We start from the raw sequence: 27518 nt of genomic DNA on the forward strand, positions 1-27518 counted from the left end.
ACATGGAGAGGCACAAAGAGAAAGAAGCAAATAGCAACACGGAGAGATACACACGAAGGGAAGACAACACAGGGCAACACGTTTAGGACAGAATTGTAAAGCCTGCCTCCCCGTAGAGGTGGGATAGCAGGATTGAAGCTTTCGTGACTGCAGAAATTACTGTACTCGTTTTTTTCGGTAAAGTCACGTATGTAGAAATAAAAATACAATTTAAATATGGGATTTTAGGGTGAGACTTAACAGATTGCTTAATAAATCAGAACATACACATACACACACGTACACCGGACGAACAACTGCCCCCACCGCAAAGAGGGAAATCAAAGGGATTCCGGTCCTTTGTGAGAAGGCAAGCCGAGGGGAGAGAATTTCACACATAAACAAAGACACGACACACACATTTTCAGTACTGCAAGCGGCAGGCTCCGGGTTGGGTCCGCAATCAACCAAGGATGGCGAGGCTTGCAGAGTAGAGACGTGTCACCGAATGTGAGTTCAGAGCTGAAAGACGAAGTATCGCAAAAAGTTTATTCTACGATGAGTGCCAGCTCCAACCAGCAGCTGCAACCCGAGAGAAAGAGTGACGAGCAACGTCAAGCAATCAACCTCGAGGAAGGGCGGAAAGCGCCAAGCATCGACCAAGCGAGCAGTACTGCAAGCGGCAGGCTCCAGGAACCGGCCCCGTCACAGACACATCCATTGAGAGCTGCATCGGCAGAAGCCACGAGTCTACGAAGTCAACGCAACGAGTTGAGTCTTGCTGCGGCATGCTCCGGAGCTGGGCTCTGCAATCGACCAAGGGTGGCGAGGCTTTCCGAGTAGCGATGTGTCACCGAGTACGAGTTCGGCACTGACAGACGAAGTATCGCTCAAAGTTATTCAATATTGAGTGCCAGCTCCCACCCGGCAGCGCACGATCAAGGAGAGAGCAAGAGAGAAAGGGAGAGAAAGAGTGACGAGCAACGACAAGCAATCAACCTGGAGAAAGGGCGGAAAGCGACAAGCATCGACCAAGCGAGCATCAGAGAGGACCAGCCGCAGCGGACGAGCTGCAAGCGCAATCGTGCACGGCCAGAGAGCACGGAGCAGGAGAGAGCACGCAACGCGCGCAACCAGCGTCACCAAGCAAGGGTGGCTGCCACGAGCGAACGAGCTACGAGCGCGATCGAGCACCTTCAAAGACAAGCTTGGTGCCGACTCGGCTCATCCAGCAGTGAAAGGAGCCTGCAGCTGCTGCCGAGCGAGGGAAAGCGAGGGAGCTATGTGTATGACAGACCCACACACACACACCACTCATCGTGCAACAGGGAACAAACGCATTTTTGGTCCAAGAAACGCCCAACCTCCACGTCTGCTTAACGCAATGAGTTGAGCAAGGAGACAATCCACCCACACACACACACATAACGCACATCGGGACTAATAAGAGTACTCCAAAGTTCTCTCTGTTTCAAAAAAGGTGGCCATCCTCAGGTGGTTCATCAACTATTAGCTGATCATGAAAAGCATTGCTACCCATTGAGTTACGTGGATATGGTCGTTTAGAATATGTCATTCGTTTTGTTAATTGCATAACTGTACCAATGAATTTATTGACGAAACTTAAACATTTAGAAATCTACGTTACGAATCTACACACTCACAGGAATACGATTGTGTTGCAATCTTTCTGTTGACTGCAGAATCTTGCCCGCGAATTTATTGAAGCCTTAGCCAATTGATAAGCATTTGCTAGACAAGCAGGCACACTGCCACATACCATTGTTCCAAGACATTTCGTTAATTGCATAATCTTACCAATTCATTGAGGTCTACTTTTGCTTTCGGGACATGTTTCTTTCTTGCTGTTCGTATGAATATTGTCACATTTAAAATTTTAAGTACTTTTTCCCATCGCCGTGAATGCTCGCTTTAATCTGAGGAACTAACCGATTGTTCTGTTACCCAGTTTAACAAACGTAATCATTGAGGGTTAAATGTACGGAACAATGAGGAGGACATCTCCAGGAGTACTGTGTTGACATTCCAAGGATAAGAGTTCGCAAATTAGAGTGTTACGTTTTTGTTTAGAGATTAAAGTTGCTTAACACAGAAGAATCTGAGTGGTGCCTTCCTAAGTTCATGTATAATAATCTTAATTATAAGAACTTTATCATGCAGTGAGATTTGAATCTTGAGACCTGACATAAAACACACTAAGACATAATTAGTAAATGTTAAAGCGAGAATCATTGTATTATCCCGATTGATAATACAACCCTAGACAATGAAGCCGAGCTTAATCAGCATACTTATGTAGGGACGTAAATGGCGTCCCTGGGGTGTAGCGGCCGATACGGTGTGACTGTTGTGAGGAGACGCGCTCCCTTACCTGCACTTACCTGTCAATGGGGAGCCGAGGGGTCTGTCACGCTCGCTCGGGTTCCATCGGGAGAGTCAGGGGAAGTGACGTGGCAAGAGGCGGGGTGGGGCCACGCTCGGAGAAGGGTAAGGGAAGAGGCGGGGCCTTCGGACAGTGTCAGACAGTCAGTGTGGGGAACCGGTGGTGTATGGTCACGCCGGGGGAAGCGGGAGCCGACAGTGTTAGGGGCTCTATGTATGAAGAATTAGGCCTCGGCAAGGTAAGGTAATTTACCCTTTTTACCGGGTAAAAGGGTAAAGATGTCGACATGCCAAGGGGTAAGGTAAAGGGTAGGGTAAAGGTAGCTCGGAAGAATTACCCGGTAGGGTAAAGATAGCGCAAAGTATTACCCGGTAAATACGGTACCTTGTTTACCACTGAAAGCTCCGTCGCGCAGTCCGTGGCCTACATTTAATAATATTAAAACAAACTTTGTTAAAAACACGCTTTTATAAAACGTACGAGTAATGACAGAACTCCACGACTCCAGGAAGTGGCCCCGAAGCTTGCCATAACGTAAGGGACCATGGTGATTTACAGCCAACGTGAGTTGACCGTGGACAATTAGACCCAAGCCGAAACATAACATATAAAAATATTGTTTAAAAATAGATGTTTATTTATGATAGAATATAGTATTGTCATCAGTATGACCTAAGTATACCAAGTTTGCAGTCGATACCACATTAGGAAGTGGTTTAAAATTTTCAAGATTTGAGGATACAACAATGACAGAGTGAGTTAAAAGAAAGCGTGTAAAATTGGAATAATCGAGAGTTCTATATGATTAAAGCGCTTTACCTAGCATTTACCGTTATAAACCTTGTTCATGTGTAGTAGTTCCCTAGTAATTACCCTGTAATCGGGTAATTTGTAGGGGGTAAGGGTAAAAGGTAGGGTAAAGGTAGGCTCGTTGCTGTTTTCCTTTTACATTACCTGCTAAACGGTTAAAGGTAGGGTAGAATGATTGTATTGTGGTAAGGTAAAAGGTAGGGTAAAGGTAGGCTCGTTGTTTTTACCTTTTAACTTTTACCTTACCTTGCCGAGGCCTATGAAGAATCCTCCCTCTCTCTCGTTGGGGTCGAGGGTAGCCTTGTTGTAGCTGTTATTGTTAAAGTGAATGAAGTGTGGTGCCTCCTATCTCAGTGTGTGCCTCGTAAGACAAGCATTACACTTACACACTTGCATAACTTCATATAATTCATGGTATTATCCCAATTGGTAATACGACCCAAGACAACAAGGCAGAGCCTGATTATCATAATTACATACATTAGCATAATTACATTCACTTGCATAACTTAATACAATGACACCCCTATAATTAGAATTACGTGCAAAATTACGTAAATTATCATACTTTCGGATACTTACACAATTTCCCATTTTCATTGAATTTATTATTTTTTATAAAATTTTCAAGAACCGACATATACAACATAGTGAAGCGCGTGCTTGATGAATGCGACGTTTTAGTAGAGCAATGCGTAAGGCTTTACGCTTACGAAATCTTACCGCGCTGCATTGTTTTTGCTTACGTAACGTAAAAAAATCTGCATATTGATTTTTTTTTTGGGGAGTATTTCTGTAAAGTCGGATTTCCGTAAGTCAGGTCCTACTGCAACCCGGGGACTTTAGTCGATATGCAAAGCATTTTGCTGCTTATTAAAGCATAGAATAGGAGCCAATTTTGAAGGTTAAGTAATTAATTGTCAAGTATAAATTGTAACTGTTGGACATTGATATTAAAGTGGTTGCCTAGTGAATGCTCCGAATCTCTTTTTATGATTGATTTTTAAATGCACTTTAATAAATACAAAGTTAAGCAATTTCGTAATTGCTACCGTGTGTATTCCCGCCACATCGTCCTGTAGTTTTTTACAGTTTAAGTTTATTTCATGAGTAATTTACTGTGTGTACTTTATTTAACACAATTACACTTCAATTCTTTATGATCTCAGCCAACAGCGATCCGAAAAGTCTCTGCCTGGTGTAATGCACGGTAAACGAACATTCGGAATGACTGCTTTCTGAGTTTAGTGGTATAAACAATTGGATACAGTATATTTTCCATTAGTTTAATCATGAATAAGGTCGATATTCGATTAAATGAAAGAACCATAGGAGGTGCAGAGCGTATATACAGCAATAGATAAAGGTGCGATAGAAAACGGATGACATCACGATACAGTACTGAGAGAAAACGAACTAGTAATCTGGTAAGGGAGGCACAACTATTTCTGGATATGGGATTTTATCTCGATTTTGGGATAAAACTGTTCAGTTTCTGACATACGGAAATTCGGGTTACGGATATCTGAAACCTAACCCTCCGGTAACCCAACACTTCCGTAACTGGGGGACTGCCTGTATTTCACTTCTACACTAAATGACAAAGCTCACCTCTGATTGGATGACAGACACCTGTTTGCATTTTTTAAATGACACTAGCATAAGTACCCGGCGTTGCCCGGGTGAAAAATATATTTCTTAATAACCTTACATATATACACAGATCGGTTGCTACCCCTGCCCCCCCCAGCCACGATCTCCTCGGCCGCTGTGCAGTAATATGTACGGCCTATAGTGTGGTGGGGTGTCGAGGCCTAGTACCGTGCAGAGCCTCCGGCTTCGCCTAAATTGCCCACCCGGCTGAGGCTGGGTACCGGGGCCGTTAACCCCCCCCCCCCCCCCCCGCGCTATAATAATATTGTCTAATCGCTATAATTTTATTATCTACCGACCCTATAATAGTAATTGCACCCATCGGGGTGGGGGGGGAGTGAAGAGGACATGAAACTTTGATGAACTTACCTCAGAGTCGCGTGTTAATGCGTGCGCATATTTTTAACGGGAATTAAAAATGGCGTCCATCCCGCAGCGAATGCGCCGCTACCCGTTGCCAGGGGCAACCGCCGGACCAATCGCGTCTCGCAAATCCCTCACATTTCGTCCAATGAAACTGCGTATGGTCCGGCGACACACAGACAGACAGATTTGCGATTTTATATATATAGATAAGCCTGTGAATAAGACGAATACTTTGGATAATCCGTCTCAAACCCCTGGTTACACATCTTCCCAGATCCCATTTCACACGTGCTGGTCCCTCCTACTCAGCGGTGTCCAAAAACCCCACCCACACCTCCACATCCACAAACTGCTGGAGAATACCTCACTCTCCCTCAAAATTGGAATTATCCTCCTGCTTCACACAGCCTCTATTTACTTGTAGATTGGATCCTGGAGTAGAATCTTGATTTTCACCATCACTTGTTCACATTTCACTATCACTTCTGGCCATTTTGCCAAGTTGAAATTTCTTCTGGTTCTTGTTTCATGAGATGGGCTCATTGAAGCACGTTGACTTTCACAAGTCGATTTCACTTTCTCCTTGTGGATCTTCTCATGCCCCTTTAGATTTCCTGATAATGTAAACGCCTTCCCACAGTGCACTTGAAGGGATTCTCGCCCGTGTGTGTGTGCTCATTAAACGTCTACTACGATCCATTCTGCATGAACACTGGTCGCATTGGTGCCTTTTAGCACGAGGCTGTCTTGAGGGCCTCTTATCCAGGCGATCGATTCTGCAGACATATGTAATGGGTTCCAGAGACACTTGTAGAGGTAACTTCTTTATTACAATACAACACTCCAACAGTCCTGATACTCTGTTACAGCCTAGGGACACAGCCTAGGAACACAGCCTAGGAACACAGCATACTCTAGCTACACTCTGGGGTCCTCCGGCTACAATTACCCTAGGGGAGGCTACCTGACCCGACCCAGCCAAGGTGCGGGTCTAGACTCTGGCTTCCTCGGAACTCGCCCTTACAAGGGCGTAGAGCCAGGAGTCCCAGAGTCCCACCACTGGCCCGCACAGCATCCCAGCCCTTACAAGGACAAGTGGGACGAGGGGGTCCAGGGTCCTAAGCTGGCTGGTCTTGGGTCTTGAGCTGCGACTGGCCCCGATCGGCCAGGGAGCGGCCCTTTTATCCCTCTTGCCCATCGAGGGGTGGGGTTGTGTGTGCCCCCAGATACCCCACAGCCCCCCGTTGGTGGTGCCAAGGGGCTGAGCTGTCTGGGTTGTCTGGGATCCTAGAGCCGGCGCTGAGGGCTTAGCTGTCTAGGATCCTAGAGCCCCCAGCAGAGGGGAGGCCCTCTTGGGATGGCACAGTGGCCCTTCCCCTGGAGGTCCGAGGTACCTGCAGATGGGCCCTGTCCACCACTGCTGGTAAGTGTGGCCCACCTATGGCACTACACATACATATATATTATTCACAATACACACATTACAAGAAAAGGGTCCCCTGTATAGCCATAAAAGACTGTTGGGACAGGTGCTGTTAGCGCGCACCTGTGAAGGCTGACAGGGCAATGAGGGGGTGGGTGGCCAGCATCACACACTGGCACCTTTGTCTCCATAATAGTAAGTGTAGAGACACAGATGTCCATGTGGGTTGCGCCAGCTACAGTGCTGGAGGGGCGCCGAGCACTGGGTGCCCCAATTGGACGCGCTAAGGGCACGTGACTGGAAGCAGTTCCCGATTGGACGAGTTAAGGACATGTGGCCAAAAGCAGTGCCTCGATTGGACGAGTTAAGGGGAGGTAACCGGAAGTGGGCCTCGATTGGAGGAGTCAAGGGCACGTGACCTTAAGCGGTGCCTCGATTTGTAGAGTTAACGACATGTGGCCGGAAGCAAGGGGCGGGGCAGGGGCCAAGAGATAAAGGGGGAGTACCGGGGACTCGGGGCTCGTTTCGGGGATCAAGAGTTATCACACACGCGATATAGTGAGCAGCCTATGACGCGTTAGCCACACTTAGCAGAATCTTGTGTACAGTGAATTGTTTAATAAATGCGTTGCCTCCTACAAGAGTGTGTGTGCACCTCAGTCGACATACACTACACTGGCTTCAGAAGTGGTTTGTTAATTAGGTGTAGCTAGCTTACAAAAATACTTAGCAATTATGCTCACTAGGTGACGAGCGCTCAACCCAGTCGTCGTCGGACGAAGAAGAGGGCGAGTTGATCCCGCAAGCGGCCCCGGGTGCTGAAGCCCCAGTGATGGAAGGCGCCGAAGTGTGGATGCCGGCGCAGCAGCGGGAACCGGAGCCCGTCTCACCGCCGCCGCCAAGGAAGGAACGCCGCGGCAGGAAGAAGCGTCTCAACGACCTCGTCTCCACCGTCGCTGCTCTCGCAGTTGCCCTGCTGGAGGACGATGAAACGCCGCGGCTGCGGCCCTCCATGCTTGTTTCCCACACGCAGGAAACGGATGTGGTGCGGGACGTTCAGGAGCCCGCCAATTCTCCCGACGCCCGTGCTGCTTCCGCTGTTTCCCCGTGAGCATGGGACGACTACAGGACGCCGTGCCCATAGACTTTGGTGGGAGGTGTTTCCCGCGCGCAGGAAACTGCAGATGCGAACGCCGCACGGGAGCCCGCAAATTTTTTGAACGTGTGGAAAGACGCTCCCGCCAAATCAGATCTCCCGCCACCAACGCCCCTTCGTCCGGGAGTTCGTGGCAGCGGGCGACGACTGGGAGGCATTTCGCCGCTGCTTTGTCGCAGCCTGCAGGCTCGCGGAGTGGACGGAGGAGGCGCTGCCCACGGCGCTCGACGACGACGCGCTGGCGGCGTTCGACGCGATCCCCGATACCAAGAAGGCAACCCTGGCCCAAGCCCTGGCACATATGGGGGCGATCTTTGCCCCACAGTTCACCAAGCACCACAGATTTGCGACACGTCGGCGAGGGGAGACCGAGGCGCCTCTCGCCTACCACATCGCACTCCAGGCACTTGCGAACTCGGTGTTTCCCAGCATGGATGAGATGGGGCGGGATTCCCTCATCTTGGAGAAACTGCTGTCGCTGGCCCAGGAGTTTCATATCGTCCTGCCCACCTTGGAGGATGATGACCTGACGTCTCTTAAAATCGCTCGGTGCCTGGAGGCACATCTCAACATCTGGCGGCGTGCCGGCGTTGTGGCGAGCACGGGACCGCTGTTGCTCGTCCCGCCACACAGTGGACGAGGGCCGAGGGAGACCGTCAGGGCGGGAGAGACCAGCCAAGGGAGCCCTTTCCTCGCCAGCGGAACGGCCCGATCCGGTGTTTCAAGTGCGGCCTGGCGGGACTTGTATTCATGGGGTGCCACGCTCCACAAGGAGGACCCTCCACATCGGCACAATCGGCGGATCGTCACTCCTTCATTCCGCTGGGTCCTCAGGCAAGTCGCGGTGCACTTTACACACAGCCCTCTATTGCACCTCACCCATTCGATTCGGAGTCGCGTGCCGGGGATTTGTCAGGGTTCGTCGCTTGCTGATCGGGTCCTTGCAGGCGACGGTTGGCCGCGGCGTCCCGCACAATTATCAGCCCTGGCACATCGCATAATCGCTGCAGCGGCGGGCTCGTTGGCCATTATCGGGACTGTCGAGGGGGTCGACGTGGGCAGTCCTTGGGAATTATTGGCCAATTATCAGCGACATTCAATTGACGGGCCCAATCCTCGTTTCTAAATCCATAGCTGTACCCTGCCTGCTCGGGACGGATTTTGGTGGAAAAATGCCACAAAAAATCCTGGTGGATCAGGGATGCATAAAGCTACCATCACGCCGCCGAATGGAGTTTTTGTCATCGCCCACTCTATTTCGCACGGCGAACGAACCGGTCCTGGCGATGGCCAACCAATCCATTAAAATCCCCCCCGGTGCACAGATGCTCATCCCCTTATGCCTGAAAAAACAACTCGACCCCAATTCAATCATAGGGGGAATGATATTAGCCCCCTCTACCAAGGCGAACCGTGGCCATAATTTGCTGTATGCACAGACGTTCGTGGCGGGCGATCAAAAACCCTTCATCCAAGTTTTGAATGTCGGTTCTGAGGCGTCCGTAATACAAGAGAGCACCACTTTGGCTCACGCATCCTCCACGTGTTATCAGGGGGAAAATTCTGGGACCATGGGTATTGCAGTGTCTGTGAGGCAGGGCGAAAATGCGTGCTGCAGTGATTGGACGTGCTCTGCGACGAGAGCAATGATTTATCTGTGTCACAGAGACTCGAGTTATGCACCCTTTTGAATAAGTTCTCTGACGTTTTTAGCAAAACAAAATTCGATATTGGCTGCACGCCGCTCTTACACCACCACATCGATACAGGAGACTCTGCCCCCATATGGCAAAACCCGTATTGCTTGAGTCCCACGGAGAAGGGCCATGTACGCCACGTGGTGGACGAGATGTTGGCCGCCAACATTATTTCTCCGTCCAATAGTCTGTGGGGGGCACCCATTGTGCTTGTTAAAAAGCGGGGCAGGAGTTTGAGATTTTGTGTGGATTTCTGCAAACTCAACAAAGTCTCCGTGGCTGATGCGTATTGCTCCCACGGATGGACGACTCATTGGATGCTTTGTCGGGTGCGCGATTCTTCTCCACATTGGATTTGCTGTCGGGGTTTTGGCAGCTGCCCTACAGCTCTAGACCTAAAACTGCGTTCCGCACACCCCAAGGGTTCTTTGAGTTTAACTGGCTCCCGATGGGATTACACTCAGCCCTGGCCACTTTTCAGCGCCTGATGGTATTGGTATTGGCGGGCCTACAATGGGACACGTGCTCGATTTACCTCGATGATGTTATTGTCTTCAGACGTACATTTGAGGAGCACCTACAAAGGTTGCGGGCAGTTTTCCTCAAAATGGGGGCTGCGAAACTTAAGTTCAAACCACAGAAATGTCATCTGTTGCAAAGATCGGTCCGATACCTAGGCCACATCGTTGGGGAATCTGGAATATCGACAGAATTGGACAAAACTGCGTGCATACGCATGTGGCCAACCCCCAAGTCGGTGGGTGAAGTGCGTAGTTTTGTAGGGTTCGCCTCTTATCGACGCTTTGTCCCCGGGTTTGCCACAATTGCTAAGCCTCTTCATGTTCTCGCGGCCAAAGGACAGAAATTTCGGTGGGGGTAGGAGGAGGCTACGTTTACCGCGCTGTGAAACGGCCTGGTCAATGCGCTTGCTCTGCGGTACCCAGATTTTCTCTGTCATCCTCGACATGGACACCAGCAACATGGGTATTGGCGCTGTATTATCGCAGGTCGTAGGAGGAGTCGAGCGTGTGGTTGCGTACGGGAGCAGGATGCTGTCTCCAGCAGAGCAGCACTACTGCGTTACGCACCGGGAGTTGCTGGCGATAGATTACTTTGTCCAGCAATACCGTTCTAACCTCTAAGAACACAAGTTCGAGGTGCGCTCCGATCACGCGGCTCTGCAGTACGCGCTGCGTGTTGAACAACCGTCAGGTCACGTTTCCTGTTGGCTTGAAGTCCTTCAGGACTATGTGTTCGTAGTTTCCTATAGGAAGGGCATTAGGCATATAAACGCCGACACACTGTCACGATTGCCACCGAGTGACCAGTGCGCGTGTATGTCGGGTGCAGGACGATGCAAGTCTGCTGATACAGTACTGCCGCGGTACTGTAGCTGACGCTGCACACACCGACACGGCTGATATGCAGGATCACACGCTCGGTTTCACCAACACCGAGTGAGGGCGAATCCAGGCGGAGGATGGCGGGAACTGGCGGGTCTTATCCACGGTGATTCTCCGGGAGGGTCTACTGATGAAATGGGACAAGGAACTGCAAAAACACAATGTGGTTGTTCCCACCATTTTGCGAGGGAAATTGATCTGGGCGACACGAACGGTTGATGGACCTCGGGGTCCAAAAGACCTTGTCCTCTCTTCGCCTCAACTGTTTCTGGCCCGGCATGGCAGATGTGCAAAATGTGTCGAGGGGATGTACTGAATGCACTTGTCCCCCCGTTGCAATCGATTCCAGTGTCCCGGGTGAATGAGCTCGTCGCTCTCGACGTGCTCGACCCCTTCCCCACTATACCGCGGGGAAATAACTTTGTTGGTGGGTGTGGACTATCTGTCACGATGACCAATGGCCTGGCCGGTGTTGGATCAGTCGGCTGCACCATCGCAGACGTTTTCCTCTTGAATAAGGGAGCCCAGGAATGCCTTCTCACAGATTAGGGCCAAATTTTTTCATCTAAAATGCTCAAGGAAGTGTGTGACCGGTTGGGTACCAAGAAGGTCCGCACCTCGCCCTATCACCCACAAAGTGACGGCATGGTGGAACACCTCAACAGGACCCTGACATCAATGTTATGTCAGCAGGTTAATTCGGAACAAACCGACTGGGACCTGCACGTCTCCGGTGTTCTTGCTGCGTACAGGTTGGCCCCTCACGCTTCCACCGGCTACTCGCCGTTTTTCCTTATGTACGGGAGGGAACAGGATCCGCCAATTTAAATTCAATTAAACCGGGGCTGCGGAGTAAGACCATGTCGACCCTGTACGGCTTACCCTCCAGCACTTGGCTGAAGCTAAGGAAGCTTCCAAAGGAAATTCGGCCATATGCCAAGCTGATAACAAGCGACGGGTCGGGGCCCGAGAAACAGGTACCAAATGGTCAGCAGGGGATAGGGCATGGCTTCACTGCCCCCAGGTCACGGTGGGAACGTCCCTCAAAATATATAATCCTTGGCGGGGCCCCATGGAAATTGTGGAGGTCAAGAGCCCATAATGCATCTGCATCCGTTTTGGTCGGAGGGGTTGGTTCGTGCACTCATCACGCCTAAAACCCTTTTGTCAACTTGGCAGCGTTCCCTCATCTCCACTACCCGAGGGCAGTGTGTTGGGTGCGCCCGACTTAGCAACAGAATCCGGTGTACAGTGATTTTTTTTAAACGTGTTGCCTCCTACAACAGTGTGTGTGCGCACCTCAGTCGACATACACTACAATAGCAATGCTTATGCATCACACCAGGTACTCATTTTAGGCTGAGTTGACCTCGAAGTCCCAGGAATGGTTTAGATAATCTATCACTGGTGGTGGCCATGAGCGGGAATTTAACTCGGGTCTCCGGGTTCGTAGTGCAGCACACCAACCAACACCGACACACAATATACGGACTCATTACACACTTAAACAAAAACTAAACCGAGGAAAAATATCCTGTTAATGCAATTGTTGATAGCCTACACCTATTAATGCTGGTATAACACGCAAGTATGCAGTGTAGCCAGAACCACACTTGGCTGTCATTATCTCTCCAACGGTGCTTACAAACTGGTGTCATGAATGAGAATGAAACTCCATGGAGTTGGTCACATGAACCACTCCGCCGCCACTCCGCCGCCACTCCCAACATTAACCTCTCACATGCACAGAGACACAATGACACACTCACGGTCTATAGACAGCCAGAGATAACGGCGGTCGGGTGTGGTTCTGGCCACCTACCCCCTTGTGTATTATGCCGACCTTCATGGGTGATCGCGAACAACACTTGGTCCAATAGTCTGTTCAAGCTGTAGGGTTCATATTTTTATTTATCTTGTGTGAGGGAGTGGAGTTTGCATGTTCTTGCCCCATGTTGCATGGGATTTGTCCAGGTTTTCTGGTGTCTTCTTGCAGCTAAACCCATAAACAACATAGCTGGTTTTGCTCAAAAGATCCTACTGCTGAAGTAATTTCCCGGATACTACTCAATTGGGGTTACATTCAGTAAAATATCTCCCTATTGCAAAAAACTTGTAAGGACCCTCCTGATAAAGTGTTGAAACTCAGCGAGGATCTCCTCGGTCAAATAAAGCAATAACCCAGGCTGGGACAAATTATATGAGAAACCAGAAAAGCAGGCAAGTTCAGCAGGCAAGCCCTGCATGGCCAGGTCCCACATTGTTATATTCATATTACAACCTGGACATCGATTAACAGTTACTAAATTGATATTCAAACAAAATAGGCGAGGCTTTCCTGGGTAAACATGCGTAACAAAAGTGTTAATTGCCGGGCCTGCCTGCTGAACTTGTTATAATATCTTTGCGTCTGATATAATTTATCTTAACCTGACATTATTTTATTCATTTTACACCTGCTGGCTGTATAAATACACATTACATGAAGTGCAATGTAAAGTATGGAGAACACAAGACCAGTGAAGTGCACAAACTAGTCCAGAGCCCAAATAGGAAGTGGCAACCAAGGCAAACGGCGATAAAGAAATAAAAAAGATGGACATAGTATTGCAGTGATTTGTATAAGGGTATGGATGAGCTCGAAAATATCCCCACCACCAAGGGATGATGCTCCCTGGATCTGCCTGAGCTGCACCTTAACTCAAACCCAGTTCATCTCAGCTCTTGATTGGTGCTTCAGTATTAAATACTCTCATTGTCCTACCACCACACCTGCCCGTCTTGGCTCAGCCTATTTCATCGTCCAGTTGATGTGGCAGTATTACTATTACTGCCTGTCCAACTAGACACTGCACCTGCCCATCTCGGCCATCACGTGCCCACTGTGGTTTGTGCCCAGTCCATCCAGAAGCTGTTTGTCTCATCATCTGGGCTTCTGGTGTATGAACCTAGTTAAGGTATCGCAACTCAAGCAAATAGCGGTTTATGCCCGTTCACCACGTATACTTCAGTGTCTGGAGTCTTGCCTCTCTGGTGATGTAGTTCATTACCAAGTCACCACTGGAGCCGAGTGGACTTGCCGATGACTCTTCTAGAGGTGTCAAGATGAGCTCCTATGGAGATTCATAAAGGATGCTCCTTGACACTTAAGGGGCAGTCGCTCTCCAGCACCAAAGGGCAGGGAAGCAACACTCACAATGACAAGTGGAGAGCAGGACAGATAAAACGCAATGATGTGGCAGTGGGGAGCACAGGTGGTGAGTCTGCCAGTCATCTCAGTCAATCCATGGCAGCTGGGTCTGTTCTGTGATCTGCCAGAGGGCATTTGACATTTCACGCGGCCTTAAAAGTGCACCTAACATGGTACATAAATTTCGATTTAAAGCTTTCGTGACTGCAGGGATTCATCTTCTTGTTTCTTTCGGTAAAGTCACGTAGAAGGGAAGTAATAAAATAATAAAAATAAAACATAATAAAACAATTCTCACGACGTTTCGGCTACAACGCAAGCAGCCGTCTTCAGGTGAAGAATGAGACACTACCAAACTAGGAGCTTATATATAAGCTGCATTGGGGGTTGAAGAGCGCCTTAACAAAAAGAATGTGCATGTGAAGAGGGATTTAGCATATTCATGGAAAATGCGTAGGCGTTGGGCGGGGGGGTGTCAAAGTCATATTATGCCCATGCATTATGCAGGATCAGCAGCAACCAAGGGGGGTGCAGGGATTAGCAGTAACAAAGGAAAGGAATGTTAATGATATGTAGCTGCAGTTACTCAACAACCACGTAGAAAACTAAAGTATAAACTACATAAAAAACTAAAGTATAAACTGCATCGCACCATCAGTATACTTACTATACTCTATAATAAGCTGAGTTACTAACAGCAAGTAATACATTACAATTTTACCTCGTAAAAATTCTATAATATGCTTCCATCTAAACCTTATTCTCTTACATCACACGAGCATATACCGTACTATATACTGCCATAGATAAACCCAACATTAAATTATATACTGTATTGCTGTAAACCAACCTATATCTTATACATTTAATATCACACTATGTATTATTCTACACACCCTAATGTGTATCGAAATGGTTTATTACGTCCTTCCAATGATTGCTGAGCCAGAATCCATCTTCTCGGTTAAAGTTGTCTCTGTGTTTGTATATGTGGATCGCCTCATGAACGAATCTCTCATGATAGCCAGATGGCTTGCAGAGAACCTCTGTCTTGGAGAAGTCAATATCATGTGAGCCCACTGAGTTGTAACAGTGATCTGCCAAGGCTGAGGTGTTAGTCCTACCGTGTTTCAGGTCAGCTTTATGTTCACGGATGCGGTCCGAGACATGTCGTTTGGTTTCCCCAATGTAACTGCTACCACAGAGGCAACTTAGTTTGTAGACGCCAGGGTACTGTATGTCTGGAACCACATCTTTTACAGACGGTACCAGATCACGGATTTTATGTACTGTGTTGAATCGGACCTGGATCTTGTGTTTAATCAGGATTTTGGAGATCTTTTTTGTGACCCCAGCAATGTAGGGTAAGGTGATGGTCTTGAAAGGCTCCTCAACAGGATCCTTCTTGATGGTTGGAGTGATGGCTTTGCGGATTGTATAGTCGGAGTAACCATTTGCCTTAAGAGCTTGGCGTACGTGTTTGAGTTCACTGGAAATGTGTTCATGGTCGGAGATGCATTGGGCTCTATGATATAGAGTCTTGATGAGGGAATTCTTCTGAGATGGATGGTGGTGGGAATCCGGTTTTAGATAAGCATCCGTGTGGGTGGCTTTCCTGTAGACAGAGTGGCTCATTGAACCATCAAGTCTCCTTTTGATTAGGACATCCAAAAAGGGTAGCTTGCCATCATTTTTTTTTTTTCACCATGGAAGTCGAAAATGATGGCAAGCTACCCTTTTTGGATGTCCTAATCAAAAGGAGACTTGATGGTTCAATGAGCCACTCTGTCTACAGGAAAGCCACCCACACGGATGCTTATCTAAAACCGGATTCCCACCACCATCCATCTCAGAAGAATTCCCTCATCAAGACTCTATATCATAGAGCCCAATGCATCTCCGACCATGAACACATTTCCAGTGAACTCAAACACGTACGCCAAGCTCTTAAGGCAAATGGTTACTCCGACTATACAATCCGCAAAGCCATCACTCCAACCATCAAGAAGGATCCTGTTGAGGAGCCTTTCAAGACCATCACCTTACCCTACATTGCTGGGGTCACAAAAAAGATCTCCAAAATCCTGATTAAACACAAGATCCAGGTCCGATTCAACACAGTACATAAAATCCGTGATCTGGTACCGTCTGTAAAAGATGTGGTTCCAGACATACAGTACCCTGGCGTCTACAAACTAAGTTGCCTCTGTGGTAGCAGTTACATTGGGGAAACCAAACGACATGTCTCGGACCGCATCCGTGAACATAAAGCTGACCTGAAACACGGTAGGACTAACACCTCAGCCGTGGCAGATCACTGTTACAACTCAGTGGGCTCACATGATATTGACTTCTCCAAGACAGAGGTTCTCTGCAAGCCATCTGGCTATCATGAGAGATTCGTTCATGAGGCGATCCACATATACAAACACAGAGACAACTTTAACCGAGAAGATGGATTCTGGCTCAGCAATCATTGGAAGGACGTAATAAACCATTTCGATACACATTAGGGTGTGTAGAATAATACATAGTGTGATATTAAATGTTTAAGATATAGGTTGGTTTACAGCAATACAGTATATAATTTAATGTTGGGTTTATCTATGGCAGTATATAGTACGGTATATGCTCGTGTGATGTAAGAGAATAAGGTTTAGATGGAAGCATATTATAGAATTTTTACGAGGTAAAATTGTAATGTATTACTTGCTGTTAGTAACTCAGCTTATTATAGAGTATAGTAAGTATACTGATGGTGCGATGCAGTTTATACTTTAGTTTTTTATGTAGTTTATACTTTAGTTTTCTACGTGGTTGTTGAGTAACTGCAGCTACATATCATTAACATTCCTTTCCTTTGTTACTGCTAATCCCTGCACCCCCCTTGGTTGCTGCTGATCCTGCATAATGCATGGGCATAATATGACTTTGACACCCCCCCGCCCAACGCCTACGCATTTTCCATGAATATGCTAAATCCCTCTTCACATGCACATTCTTTTTGTTAAGGCGCTCTTCAACCCCCAATGCAGCTTATATATAAGCTCCTAGTTTGGTAGTGTCTCATTCTTCACCTGAAGACGGCTGCTTGCGTTGTAGCCGAAACGTCGTGAGAATTGTTTTATTATGTTTTATTTTTATTATTTTATTACTTCCCTTCTACGTGACTTTACCGAAAGAAACAAGAAGATGGTACATAAACTAGAGAAATTCCATGTGTAGCCGGCCCACCCTGTCCTCCCATGAATCGTAACGAGGGGATAGGTCGGCCAAATAAACAAGCTCAGAGAGGATGAGCATATACTCTGCATTGTTTTCTGTCCTCCGGAGAAGTGGGCGACTCCACTACAGATGTGCACCAGAGGTTTGTGAAACGGAAATGCTTTATTTCAAATTGTTCTTCCGAGGACCATTTGCATATCTGCAATTATGACCAAACATATCCCTAGCACCTTCCACGTCACACAACATCTCAGAGCAGCTCCTCAGCACGGAATCTACCGCAAACATAAATAACAGCCGCTTTTCAAATCTAAGAACATTTAACAATACAAATGTAAATATTCCACACCAAACATATGCATCAAATATCTGTAGTGCCTCCTAAATGTGCTACATTCCAAATTAATATTGCATTAATGAATCAATACGTACTTATATTATGAATAATAAAGAAATAACACGTAAAATTATAGTGACATGTAAATTTGGGATATTTAACTGACAATAACCACAAAAGCTTTATTTTTGAATTGTGACTGGAACCTCTGCCAAAACACCTATTCTGCTCGCCCCATTATATCAATGTAAGGCTAAATTCGTATGCAGGCAATTTTGTGCATTTTACATGCACAAATCTGGCTGTCGCCTGATGAAGCTAGTTGTAATTACTGGCAATGCATCGTACTCGGATAGTAAATGATCTGGCTTGGCTCTCCAACACTGTTGTACGAGTAACGAATTGGCATGTTCTGTTTCCGTGACAAACCTTAATAATTGGCTGTGTCGGATGGTGACTGGTTTAACGACATACTTTTTTTTATTTACGCGATCTAACCCAAAAAAAACTATTATGGATATTAGTTGCGAAAGGCCACGTGTTAAACTCGGCAATATCTGCACAGATTGGGGGGGGGGGGGGGGGGGAGAAGAGGACATCAGTGGGGGCAATGGGCGAGACACCGAGAAACCCGTCGTAGTCGCTAGAGTAAGTCGGCCTTTGGTTGGCGAAATTCGAATATTAAACTTCCTGCAAAAAACGGCAAACACAATAGAACTGGAAAAACGTGAACGTATCATACCTGTAATCATTACCAGACACAAACCTATCACCCTCCACTTCGCACAGTACCTCTTGATGGGATTTAGCACCAGTGTTCATTTTCTAGACCCAATTATAACCAATTTATGTTGAAATATTAAAATTTACTTTAATAGTATCAACGTCTTAATTGTGAATATGTTCACCACCAATAACTCAATCAACAGTCAAACATTACCTAATCCATGGCTTTCGATTAACATAAAAAAAATCTTTATTCAAGTTATATTTGATTTTCTATTTGAATAATGCAATATCTCACCAGTCCACCTCAAATCTGAAACGAGGGTGTTCACTGTACAGGTACTTTGAAATCTACACACTGTTGGGCATGGCATGCTGAACATTACCTACACGCATAAAAAAACACCAGCACCTGGCTCTACATAGCAAATACAGCAACATTGCAGAGTGCACAATTACACATGCGATTCATCACAGGTAAGTTCACACCAGCTACAGCAACTGCATGGCGCACAACACGCCTCACTGCAAGTGGCATGCAGCGTCAAGATGCAGAACTTTACTCTCAATCGGCACCTATAAACTGCAACTCGCAACTGAGTGCAATGATACATTGCGTGCGATTCGTCACATGAAAAGCCAAAGACGGCTTCTTACACTATGCACTGTACACATACTATACATCACCATACATACACACATTTCACCACATCACATTTACAACATACTATTCACAATGCACTGCACACTTGACACTACACTGCACTATAAACCATAGCCATTAAGTGGGATGTGCAGTAGATTTGCAGACCCCTGCTGTTAGCGTAAAATTAAAAAAGTAACATCAGGCTAAGACCAATTAAATGAAACCCAAAGGGACAAAGCAAAACAAGTGCAGAAAGTAGGCCTGACATTAAATTATTTTGATATCATAAACATATATTTAGTGTATGAAGCCAAAAGTAAATTTTACAAAAAGTTACCTTTTCTTTTACTAAAGGGCATTTAAAAAGCAATAAAAAAAACCAGACTGGGAGCATGCAGAAAAGCACAGCCACACATGACAGCCACTTTAATAGTAATGCCCAAAAGTTCAAAATTCATACTTATTCATTAAATATGTAACCATCAAAATACATTCCTAATCCGTGTTTTATAAGGCAGCATAATGCTTTGCATATCCACTATTTCACTTCGACACTCAATAACTTCATATGTACAGAAAGCCCATCTATGCTTAGATAACACCTCAACCCCTATGCATTCTTGAAATGACAGAAGCCTGTGAATAAGGCGAATGCTATGGAAAATCGTCTCAAACTCCAGGTTACACGTCTTCCAAGGTGCCATTTCACACATTCTGGCCCCTCCTACTCAGCTTTGTCCAAAAACTCCACCCACACCTCCACATCCACAAACTGCTGGGGATTGCCTCTCTCTCCCTCAGAATCGGAATGCTCCTCCTGCTTCACGCTGCCTCCATCCACTTGCAGATTGGGTCCTGGAGTCGAATCTTGATATTCACATTTCACCGTCACTTCTTCACATTTCACTTCTTCACATTTCACTGTCACTTCTGGCTGTGTTGCCAAGTTGGAATTTTCTTCTGATTCGTGTTTCATGAGAGATGGGCTCATTGCAGCATGTTGATTTTCACAAGTCGATTTCACTTTCTCCTTGTGGATCTTCTCATGCCTCTTTAAGTTTCCTGATAATGTAAATTCCATTCCACAGAGAGTGCACTTGAAAGGATTCTCACCTGAATATGTTGTCTTATGTTTCTTAAGAGATTTTGAATGAGTCAATGCCTTCCCATACACCAAGCACTTGTATGACTTATGCACTTGGTGTGTTCTCTGATGAACACGAAACGTTTTTGAATGAGCAAATTCCTTCCCACACATAGTGCACTTAAAGGGCTTCTCGCCCGTATGTGTTCTATTATGTTTCTTAAGATATGCTGACTCTGCAAATGCCTTACCACATACACTGCACTTGAAGGGCTTCTCGCCTGTGTGTGTTCTCTGATGAATTTTAAGAGTTTTTGAATGAGCAAATGACTTCCCACACACAGTGCACTTGAAGGGCCTCTCACCGGTGTGTATTCTCTGATGAATGTGAAGAGTTAATGGTTGAGCAAATGCCTTCCCACACACAGTGCACTTGAAGGGCTTCTCACCGGTGTGTGTTCTCTGATGATTTTGAAGAGTTACTGAACGAGCAAATGCCTTCCCACACACAGTGCACTTGAAGGGCTTCTCACCGGTGTGTGTTCGCTGATGAACATGAAGAATGTTTGAATGAGCAAATGCCTTCCCACACACAGTGCACTTGAAGGGCTTCTCACCGGTGTGTGTTCTCTGATGAATATGAAGAGTTTGTGAACGAGCAAATGTCTTGCCACACACAGTGCACTTGAAGGGCTTCTCGCCCGTGTGTGTTCTATTATGTTTCTTAAGAGATTCTGACTCTGAAAATGCCTTACCACATACACTGCACTTGAAGGGCTTTTCGCCTGTGTGTGTTCTCTGATGAATTGTAAGAGTTTGTGAACGAGCAAATGACTTCCCACACACACTGCACTTGAAGGGCTTCTCGCCAGTGTGTTTTGTCTGATGTCTCTTCAAGTTACACATCTGATCTGTGCTGTATGGACACTGGATGCATTGGTGCCTTTTACTTCCAGCCTTTGCCGAGCCTCTTTTCTCCATGTGGTTGATTCTGCAGATACATACATATTACACACACTATACAGGCAGACCTCGCTTAGTGCAACCCTTAGAGTGCCGATTTGTTACAGCACTCTTTGTCCTGGATATTTTTGTTCGTAATTTTTTGTAAGTTTACAAAGTGCTCACAAGTGAGAACGCAGCAGAGCTCACCAAGCAAAAGTACCCAGCTCCATTGTTCGCTCTGCCAATGAGAGCGACGCATGCTCTAAGCCAACCAGACCCTACCCCACGCGATTTAATGATCACGATTCGTGGTCATGATTATATTTTTAAAAAACTTGACTCGTTTAGCCAGTTGAAAACCCACACGACCAGGATAGAGTCTAAGGCTCCACCTAAAAAAACCTCGCCGCACAAATTTAGATTGAGGGCTTTACTAAGATCACGGAGGTCCTGAGGCCTTTCTCTGAGAATGACCCGGACTGAAAGCGCAGCATCTCCTTCAACCTTGTCTTCCTCCACTACCTTGTAGGATGAGTAAAGTATAATGCACTCGTAAGTATAGTACATAATACTGATATTATAAATCATTTTTATTAACTAATGTTTAGCATCTGTTTTCTTATTAGCACTATTACCGACACCCCAATGAAGCCCTCATTATTCATACTAAAAATATAACAGTCAGGAATGCATCCCTATGTAGTATACAATGGGTTTATGATGACCCCTTGTAGCGCTGAACGATTGGTGCTCAATTCTCCAGGAATAAAAGCATCTGGAGGAGCGCTAAGCGAGCTTTGGGTGTAAAGGGCACCCACACCGACTGTGGAAGCCACTGGTCAGTCTGCCTCCTCTCTCAGTGACAGGGCAGGTTTTGCCCACGCACGGTTCAAGCAGGCTCTACCCACTGCCATGCAAACGTCATCAATCCAGCATTCCAGCTTCACCACTCTGGTCAAATGAAGCGGTCACCCTGATTAGTAAGACAGAGTCGATAGACATAATTAAGTCCATCTTGAAAACTCACCTCTTTAAACTTTGTCTTTTTGTGTGTGTGGGCGAGTGTGTGGGTGGGTGAGTGTGTCACAGGTGTTGGGTGACTTCAATGCCCGAGTTGGTCATGATGCTGGTACTTGGTCTGGAGTAATGGGAAGGCATGGGCCAGCTCATCTCAATAACAACGGCAGGAGGCTGCTAGATTTTTGTGCAGCCCATGGGCTTGTAATTACCAACACGCTGTTCCGGCATCGGCGTATCCACACCACATCATGGATATATGCCAGGTCCAAGCAAGAACATCTGCTGGACTACAGTGTCGGAGCAACGGATGCGGGCCCATGTCCTTGACACCAGGACCTACCATGGAGCTGATCTGCCCACTGACCAGCGACTTGTTATCTGTAAGATGCGCCTGCCATTCTTCCACTCCGGTGGTGGGTGTACACCCAGGACCCAATCAAACCCTTAGTGGCATGGTCTCAGCTCGCTGATGAATTTCATCATCGCTTGCGGCTGGAGTTGGCGTCATTCACCACTCCTGCTGATGTCGAGGTGAGGTTTATGACTTGCTCATGCAGCTGCTATGGCTGCTTTGGGTACATGGTCCAGACCTCCCCAGAGACCCTGGCTGACAGAGGAGGTGTTCAAGTTGGCTGAGAAAAAGCGACAGGCCCACTCTCATCGGCTACAGCATCCCACGTCAGAGAATGAGGAGGCTTACCGCAACCTTCGCTCGGAGGTTTGGACAGCCGTGAAGCGCTGCAAGGATGGGTGGTGGTCGCGGGTTGCTGAGGAGATGGAGTCTGCCTCAGTGGCCTGCGATCACAAATCGCTCTTTAATTCCATAAAAAATGTTATCTGCAGCGCCACACCTATTACCGTCATTAGGGGAAAGAACGGTGATCCAATCTCCAACCCCGAGGAACAGGATTTCAGATTTGCTGAGCATTTCTGTGAGGTCCTGGGGGAGGGCAAACCCCTCACCCAGGAAAATAACGCGAGACAAAGTGGGGAAGATCCTGCTGAGGCTGCGGTGCCTCAAATATTGGAGAAGGAAGTCACCCCCTGTGAGTGGCTGTCTGAGGTGCCATCTGTTGAGGAAGTACTGAGGGCGATCCAGAGTCTGAGACCAGGAAAGGCACTGGGCCGAGATGATCTTCCAAGCGAAATGCTGAGGGAGGGTGGCATTTGTGCACAAACTGCCCTACTTGACATCATAACAAAAGTCAGGACCACTAGACGGGTTCCGCAGGACTAGAAGGATGCCCTGGTGGTCCCCCTCTTTAAGAAGGACCGCACAGAATGTAACAACTACAGGGGAATCTCACTCCTCAGTGTGCCGGGAAAGGTCCTGGCAAGGATTATTCAACATCGCCTTGCTAGGCATGCTGAGGAGAGGCTTGCGGAGCCCCAAAGCAGTTTCAGAAAAGGGCGGTCCTGCACAGATGCCATATATTTCTGTCCGTCTGCTACAGCAGAAGTGTAGGGAATTCCAACAAGACCTACATCTCTGCTTTATTTACCTGGTCAAGGCCTATGATACCATCAGGCCTGGGCTCTGGATTGTTCTTCGTGCTTTCGGAGTCCCTGACCCTCTGCTCAATATTATTAAGGACCTTCATGATGGGGAGCTGTCCAGGGTAAAATTACGTGGCCGGGAGTCGGAGTTATTCCCTGTACACCTTGAGATGCGACAGGGATGTCCTCTGGCTCCCACATTATTTAACATATATTTTGACCACGTAGTTAGTGAAGCCTTCAATAGCTGTCCCGGAGGAATTTCCATTTGGTACAGATACAATGGGAGGCTGATCGATGCCCGGGTGCGGTCAAGGGATGGCTCCCTATTGCTCAACCATGTTATGTATGCCGATGATCTGGTAATTGCTGCTCACTCAGAGGAGGAGTTGGAGGCACTGCTACTGAACCTGGAGCTTGCCACCAAGAAGTGGGGCCTTACCATCAGCCCCACCAAAACTAAGCACCTGCCTGGGTATTTTGTATCATTGGACACTCCACCCCCACAACTATCCAATTGGTGATAGGGCAGTTGTGGAGAGTTTCCCATACCTGGGCAGTGTGCTCATGACCGGCTCCGGTTTAACAGCAGATGTCTCACTCCGAATCAGTCGAGCGGCATTATCTTTTCATCGGTTGCGTAACGCTATGTGGAAGCTACCTGATCTATCACTCCGCACGAAGCTTCAGGTCTTCTCGGCCACGGTCATTCCCTCCCTTCTCTACGCTTGCGAAACGTGGACCTCCCTAATGGTACATCTTCGCCAGTTAGAAACATTTAGGCTGGCCTGCCTACGATCCATCCTGGGTTTAACCAGGCTGGATTGTGAGAGCTCACAAATCCTTGAATGTGGACAAAGTCCCATCGGTTAGTTCCTCCGGTAGGCAAGGCTGCGTTGGCTGGGTCATGTAGCCCACATGCCCAGCCACCGCATGCCTAAACAGCTTTTGTTCGGCCGGATCGAGGGGGCTAAACGGACGCGGCACGGGCTAGAGCAGAGATGGAGTGATGTGGTACAGGAGGATGTGGAGCTGAGTGGACTTGCCGATGACTGGTACCAGTGGTGTCGTGATCGACCTCTGTGGAGGAGGCTCGTGAAGGACTATACTGGGCAGTTGGAGGCAGTCGCCCAACAACAGAGGGCGGAGGAGCGACGCTCACAACAACGAGCGGAGCGCCGGATGGCTAAAGCACAGCAAGTTGGCACAGTAGGGGGCACAGGTGGTGCATCAGCCAGTCGTCTCAGTCGACCCGTGGCACCTGGGTCTGCTCCGTGACCTCCTGCCAGCGGGCGTTCGACACTTCACATGGCCTCAAGGTGCACATGGCCTGGCACAAGCGTAGTGGTGACGTCACCGCCACTTAGTGGCGAATGGCGGTTGTTGTTGTGGGTGGGCGAGTGTGTGTGGGCGTTAATATAGCGGTTAACGCACTGTGCTACGGACCTGTTGACCGGGTTCGATTTCCTCTCAAAGCCAACACTAGTGACAAATACCTGAACTGGTCCTAGGCCTCTCCTAGGTCAACCCGGCCTCAAATGACCTGGTGCGGTGTCTAAACATCGCCACTCAAGAGACAAGGGCAGTCCGGGCGTGGTGCTGGTCACCCACCACTTCGTGTGCCGTACCGGCCTTCATAGATGCTCGCTGACAGTGGGTGAGTGTGTAAGTGTATGAGTGGGAGCGTGTGGGTGGGCGTGTTGGTGGGCGAGTGTAATTGTGTCATGCTTTGATGTCTCATTCCGACTAAAAATAAACGTTTGGGCTGGTATCCGAATATCCCAGTGTTGAAAAGCTGCCTGCAGATTACTCAATTGGGAATACGCGCAGAAGCATCGCCCCCCTCCCCCCGAGAGGTGAAGTAGTCAGCCAGGTGAAGACACATTAAACTTAAGAGAATCAAAGCAAAATCAGTCAGGGAAGGGCAGGAGGCAAGGCCTGCATGGCTCGGCCCCACGTAGTAACGTTCCAACCTGGACATCGATTGCATACTTGCCGCTACTCAATTGCTATCGCTACGAGAGAGAGAGAGGGAAGAAGCGAGGCTGTACCTGGGTAAACAACAACAACAACCAACATCACGATGTGAACTTCTCACCTCCGATCCGAGGCAGGTGCGCGCACAGAAGCAGCTCCTGGAATCTCGTGACGTCACACGGAAGCACGCGACGGGAGATGACATGACGTCACTAGCACCCACTTGCCTGCCCACAAGTTTATGTGAATGTTTATGCATAAATTATGTTAACGATGCGTGCCCATATATGGAGTGATTGGGCGTGGCTGCTTAACGCCACATAATGAACCGGCGACGGAATTATTGCGTAAATTATGTTAATGACCCGCCAGTCGTATTTGTTTTACCGGAATGGCAATCGGAAGCGACCAAGCAGACTCAACGGCACGTCTGCTTGGTCAGACGGGGAGTTCCCTTGGTGACATGACGTCATCTTCTTGGTTATTTCGGTAAAGTTACGTAGAAGGGATATAAAATAATAAAAATAAAACAATAAAATCGAGACATGACGTCACTAGCGGGGTACACCCTTCTGCGGGTCTCGCGCCGAAGACGGCACGTGGAGGGGTGACGTCAGAGGCGGCGAGTTGTGGTGAGGGGAGCGGTGGTGCAGCGGTTAGCGCTGCACTACGATCCCGGAGGTCCGCGTTCGATTCCTGCTCACGGCCGACACCGGCGACGATTATCTGAATCGGTCTCGGGCCTCCCCTAAGGTCGACTTAGCCTCAAATGAGTACCCGGTGCGATGTGCAAATATCGCCATTGGGGAGACAAAGGCGGCCGGGCATGGTGCTGGCCACCCACTCCCTCGTGTGCCGTGCCGGCTTTCATAGGCGTCTGCCAACAGGATTTGCCCCAACAGTTTGTTATTGCTATTGGGGGGAAATCTTAATCTTTGTGTACACGGTAGTATGTATCAGTGACGTGCGGTCAATGGTTGGGGGAGGCACTGGCTCGTGTCAGCGCCAGATTTGCACACGTATGAACCCGATAGAGGTAGCTTAAATTCACCATTCAATTGGCAGGTTGCACAATGACTATTGGTGAGGCGGCCGTATCTTTAATATTTCATATCAGCATTCTTTACAACACACGCACACAGGTCAGTTACGTATTCGATTCACGTTTTAAAGGCGAATGCAGATCCTCGCTTCATACTCATTCAACACAAATGAAAAAATATATTGCATGGTCTTACCTTGTAAATGAAGTCCATTCGCCTATCCTTCTGGACAAATATGTCAGTGACTTTGTTGTAGAAGTCCTCTTTATTCTCTTTTAGTTTTAAAGTCACTCCGTCTCAATAAAGATGATTGCCAGGGATGAAATTCGTCCTTGGTCAGTCCGATTCCGACTGTATGTTTTGAGTCGTTTCAAAGCAGAGAACGACCTTTCAACGGACGCTGTTGTAGCTGATATAGTGAGCACCAACTTTGTCGCCTCGGGAACCGTCTGCATCAGATCATTCTGGGCCAAAAAGCTGAGGAACTGTCCGGGTGATTTGCATTCATTCCTCTCTATTTGTGAACTATACAATCCGATAAGGTCAGCCTTTAGTCTATCAAAGTCAAAGTGTCTTGCGTATTTTGATAGGCTCTGCAGTTTGGTGTCATCGAAATGTTGTGACATTTCATACAATTTCATGTATTCAACCAAACCAAGGAAAGTTAGCTCACCGAAATAATCAATCTTTTCCTCTCATCTTTGATCAGTTGTTTACTTCGGGCATTGTCTGTCAGGCCAAGTGTGATGAATTTCTGCTCGAATCGATCGTAGAAACTGTCAAACTCATGTCTCTGGCGTTCCACAACTCCAATTATGTCACGGATTCGCGCACAGCAGAATCCAATGCCCATTACTTTATTCCGCAGTACACGAAAGAGTGCATCGGTTTCATTGAAAATGCCCTCATATGTCATTATGAATAAGCATGTTGATGC

At 47.6% G+C, this 27518-nt stretch overlaps 1 protein-coding gene across 2 annotated transcripts; it reads right to left on the reverse strand.

Moving 5' to 3' along the window:
- Window positions 1-18216: 18216 nt before the first annotated feature.
- On the reverse strand, window positions 18217-25739 carry LOC133339445 (zinc finger protein 501-like). Of its 2 annotated transcripts, none has more exons than XM_061547613.1 (2): window positions 25660-25739; window positions 18217-21090 (listed from the first exon to the last, which is right to left on the reverse strand). In XM_061547613.1, exon 2 carries the CDS (start codon window positions 21078-21080, stop codon window positions 19740-19742), a length of 1341 nt encoding a protein of 446 aa, XP_061403597.1. In that variant the 5' UTR covers window positions 21081-21090; window positions 25660-25739; the 3' UTR covers window positions 18217-19739. The 2 variants fall into 2 exon arrangements, with proteins under 2 accessions (XP_061403597.1, XP_061403598.1); XM_061547614.1 differs by lacking the exon at window positions 25660-25739 and adding an exon at window positions 22765-23295.
- Window positions 25740-27518: the final 1779 nt, after the last annotated feature.

The sequence above is a fragment of the Lethenteron reissneri genome, unplaced genomic scaffold (genome assembly GCF_015708825.2).
Source record: "Lethenteron reissneri isolate LAM-NWPU_2019-01 unplaced genomic scaffold, ASM1570882v1 scaffold_1864, whole genome shotgun sequence".
Lineage (NCBI taxonomy): Eukaryota > Metazoa > Chordata > Hyperoartia > Petromyzontiformes > Petromyzontidae > Lethenteron > Lethenteron reissneri.

What these genes read in the sequence shown, in the direction of transcription:
- LOC133339445 (XM_061547613.1), bottom strand. Translation starts at nt 21,080, where the DNA reads ATGGAGAAAAGAGGCTCGGCAAAGGCTGGAAGTAAAAGGCACCAATGC.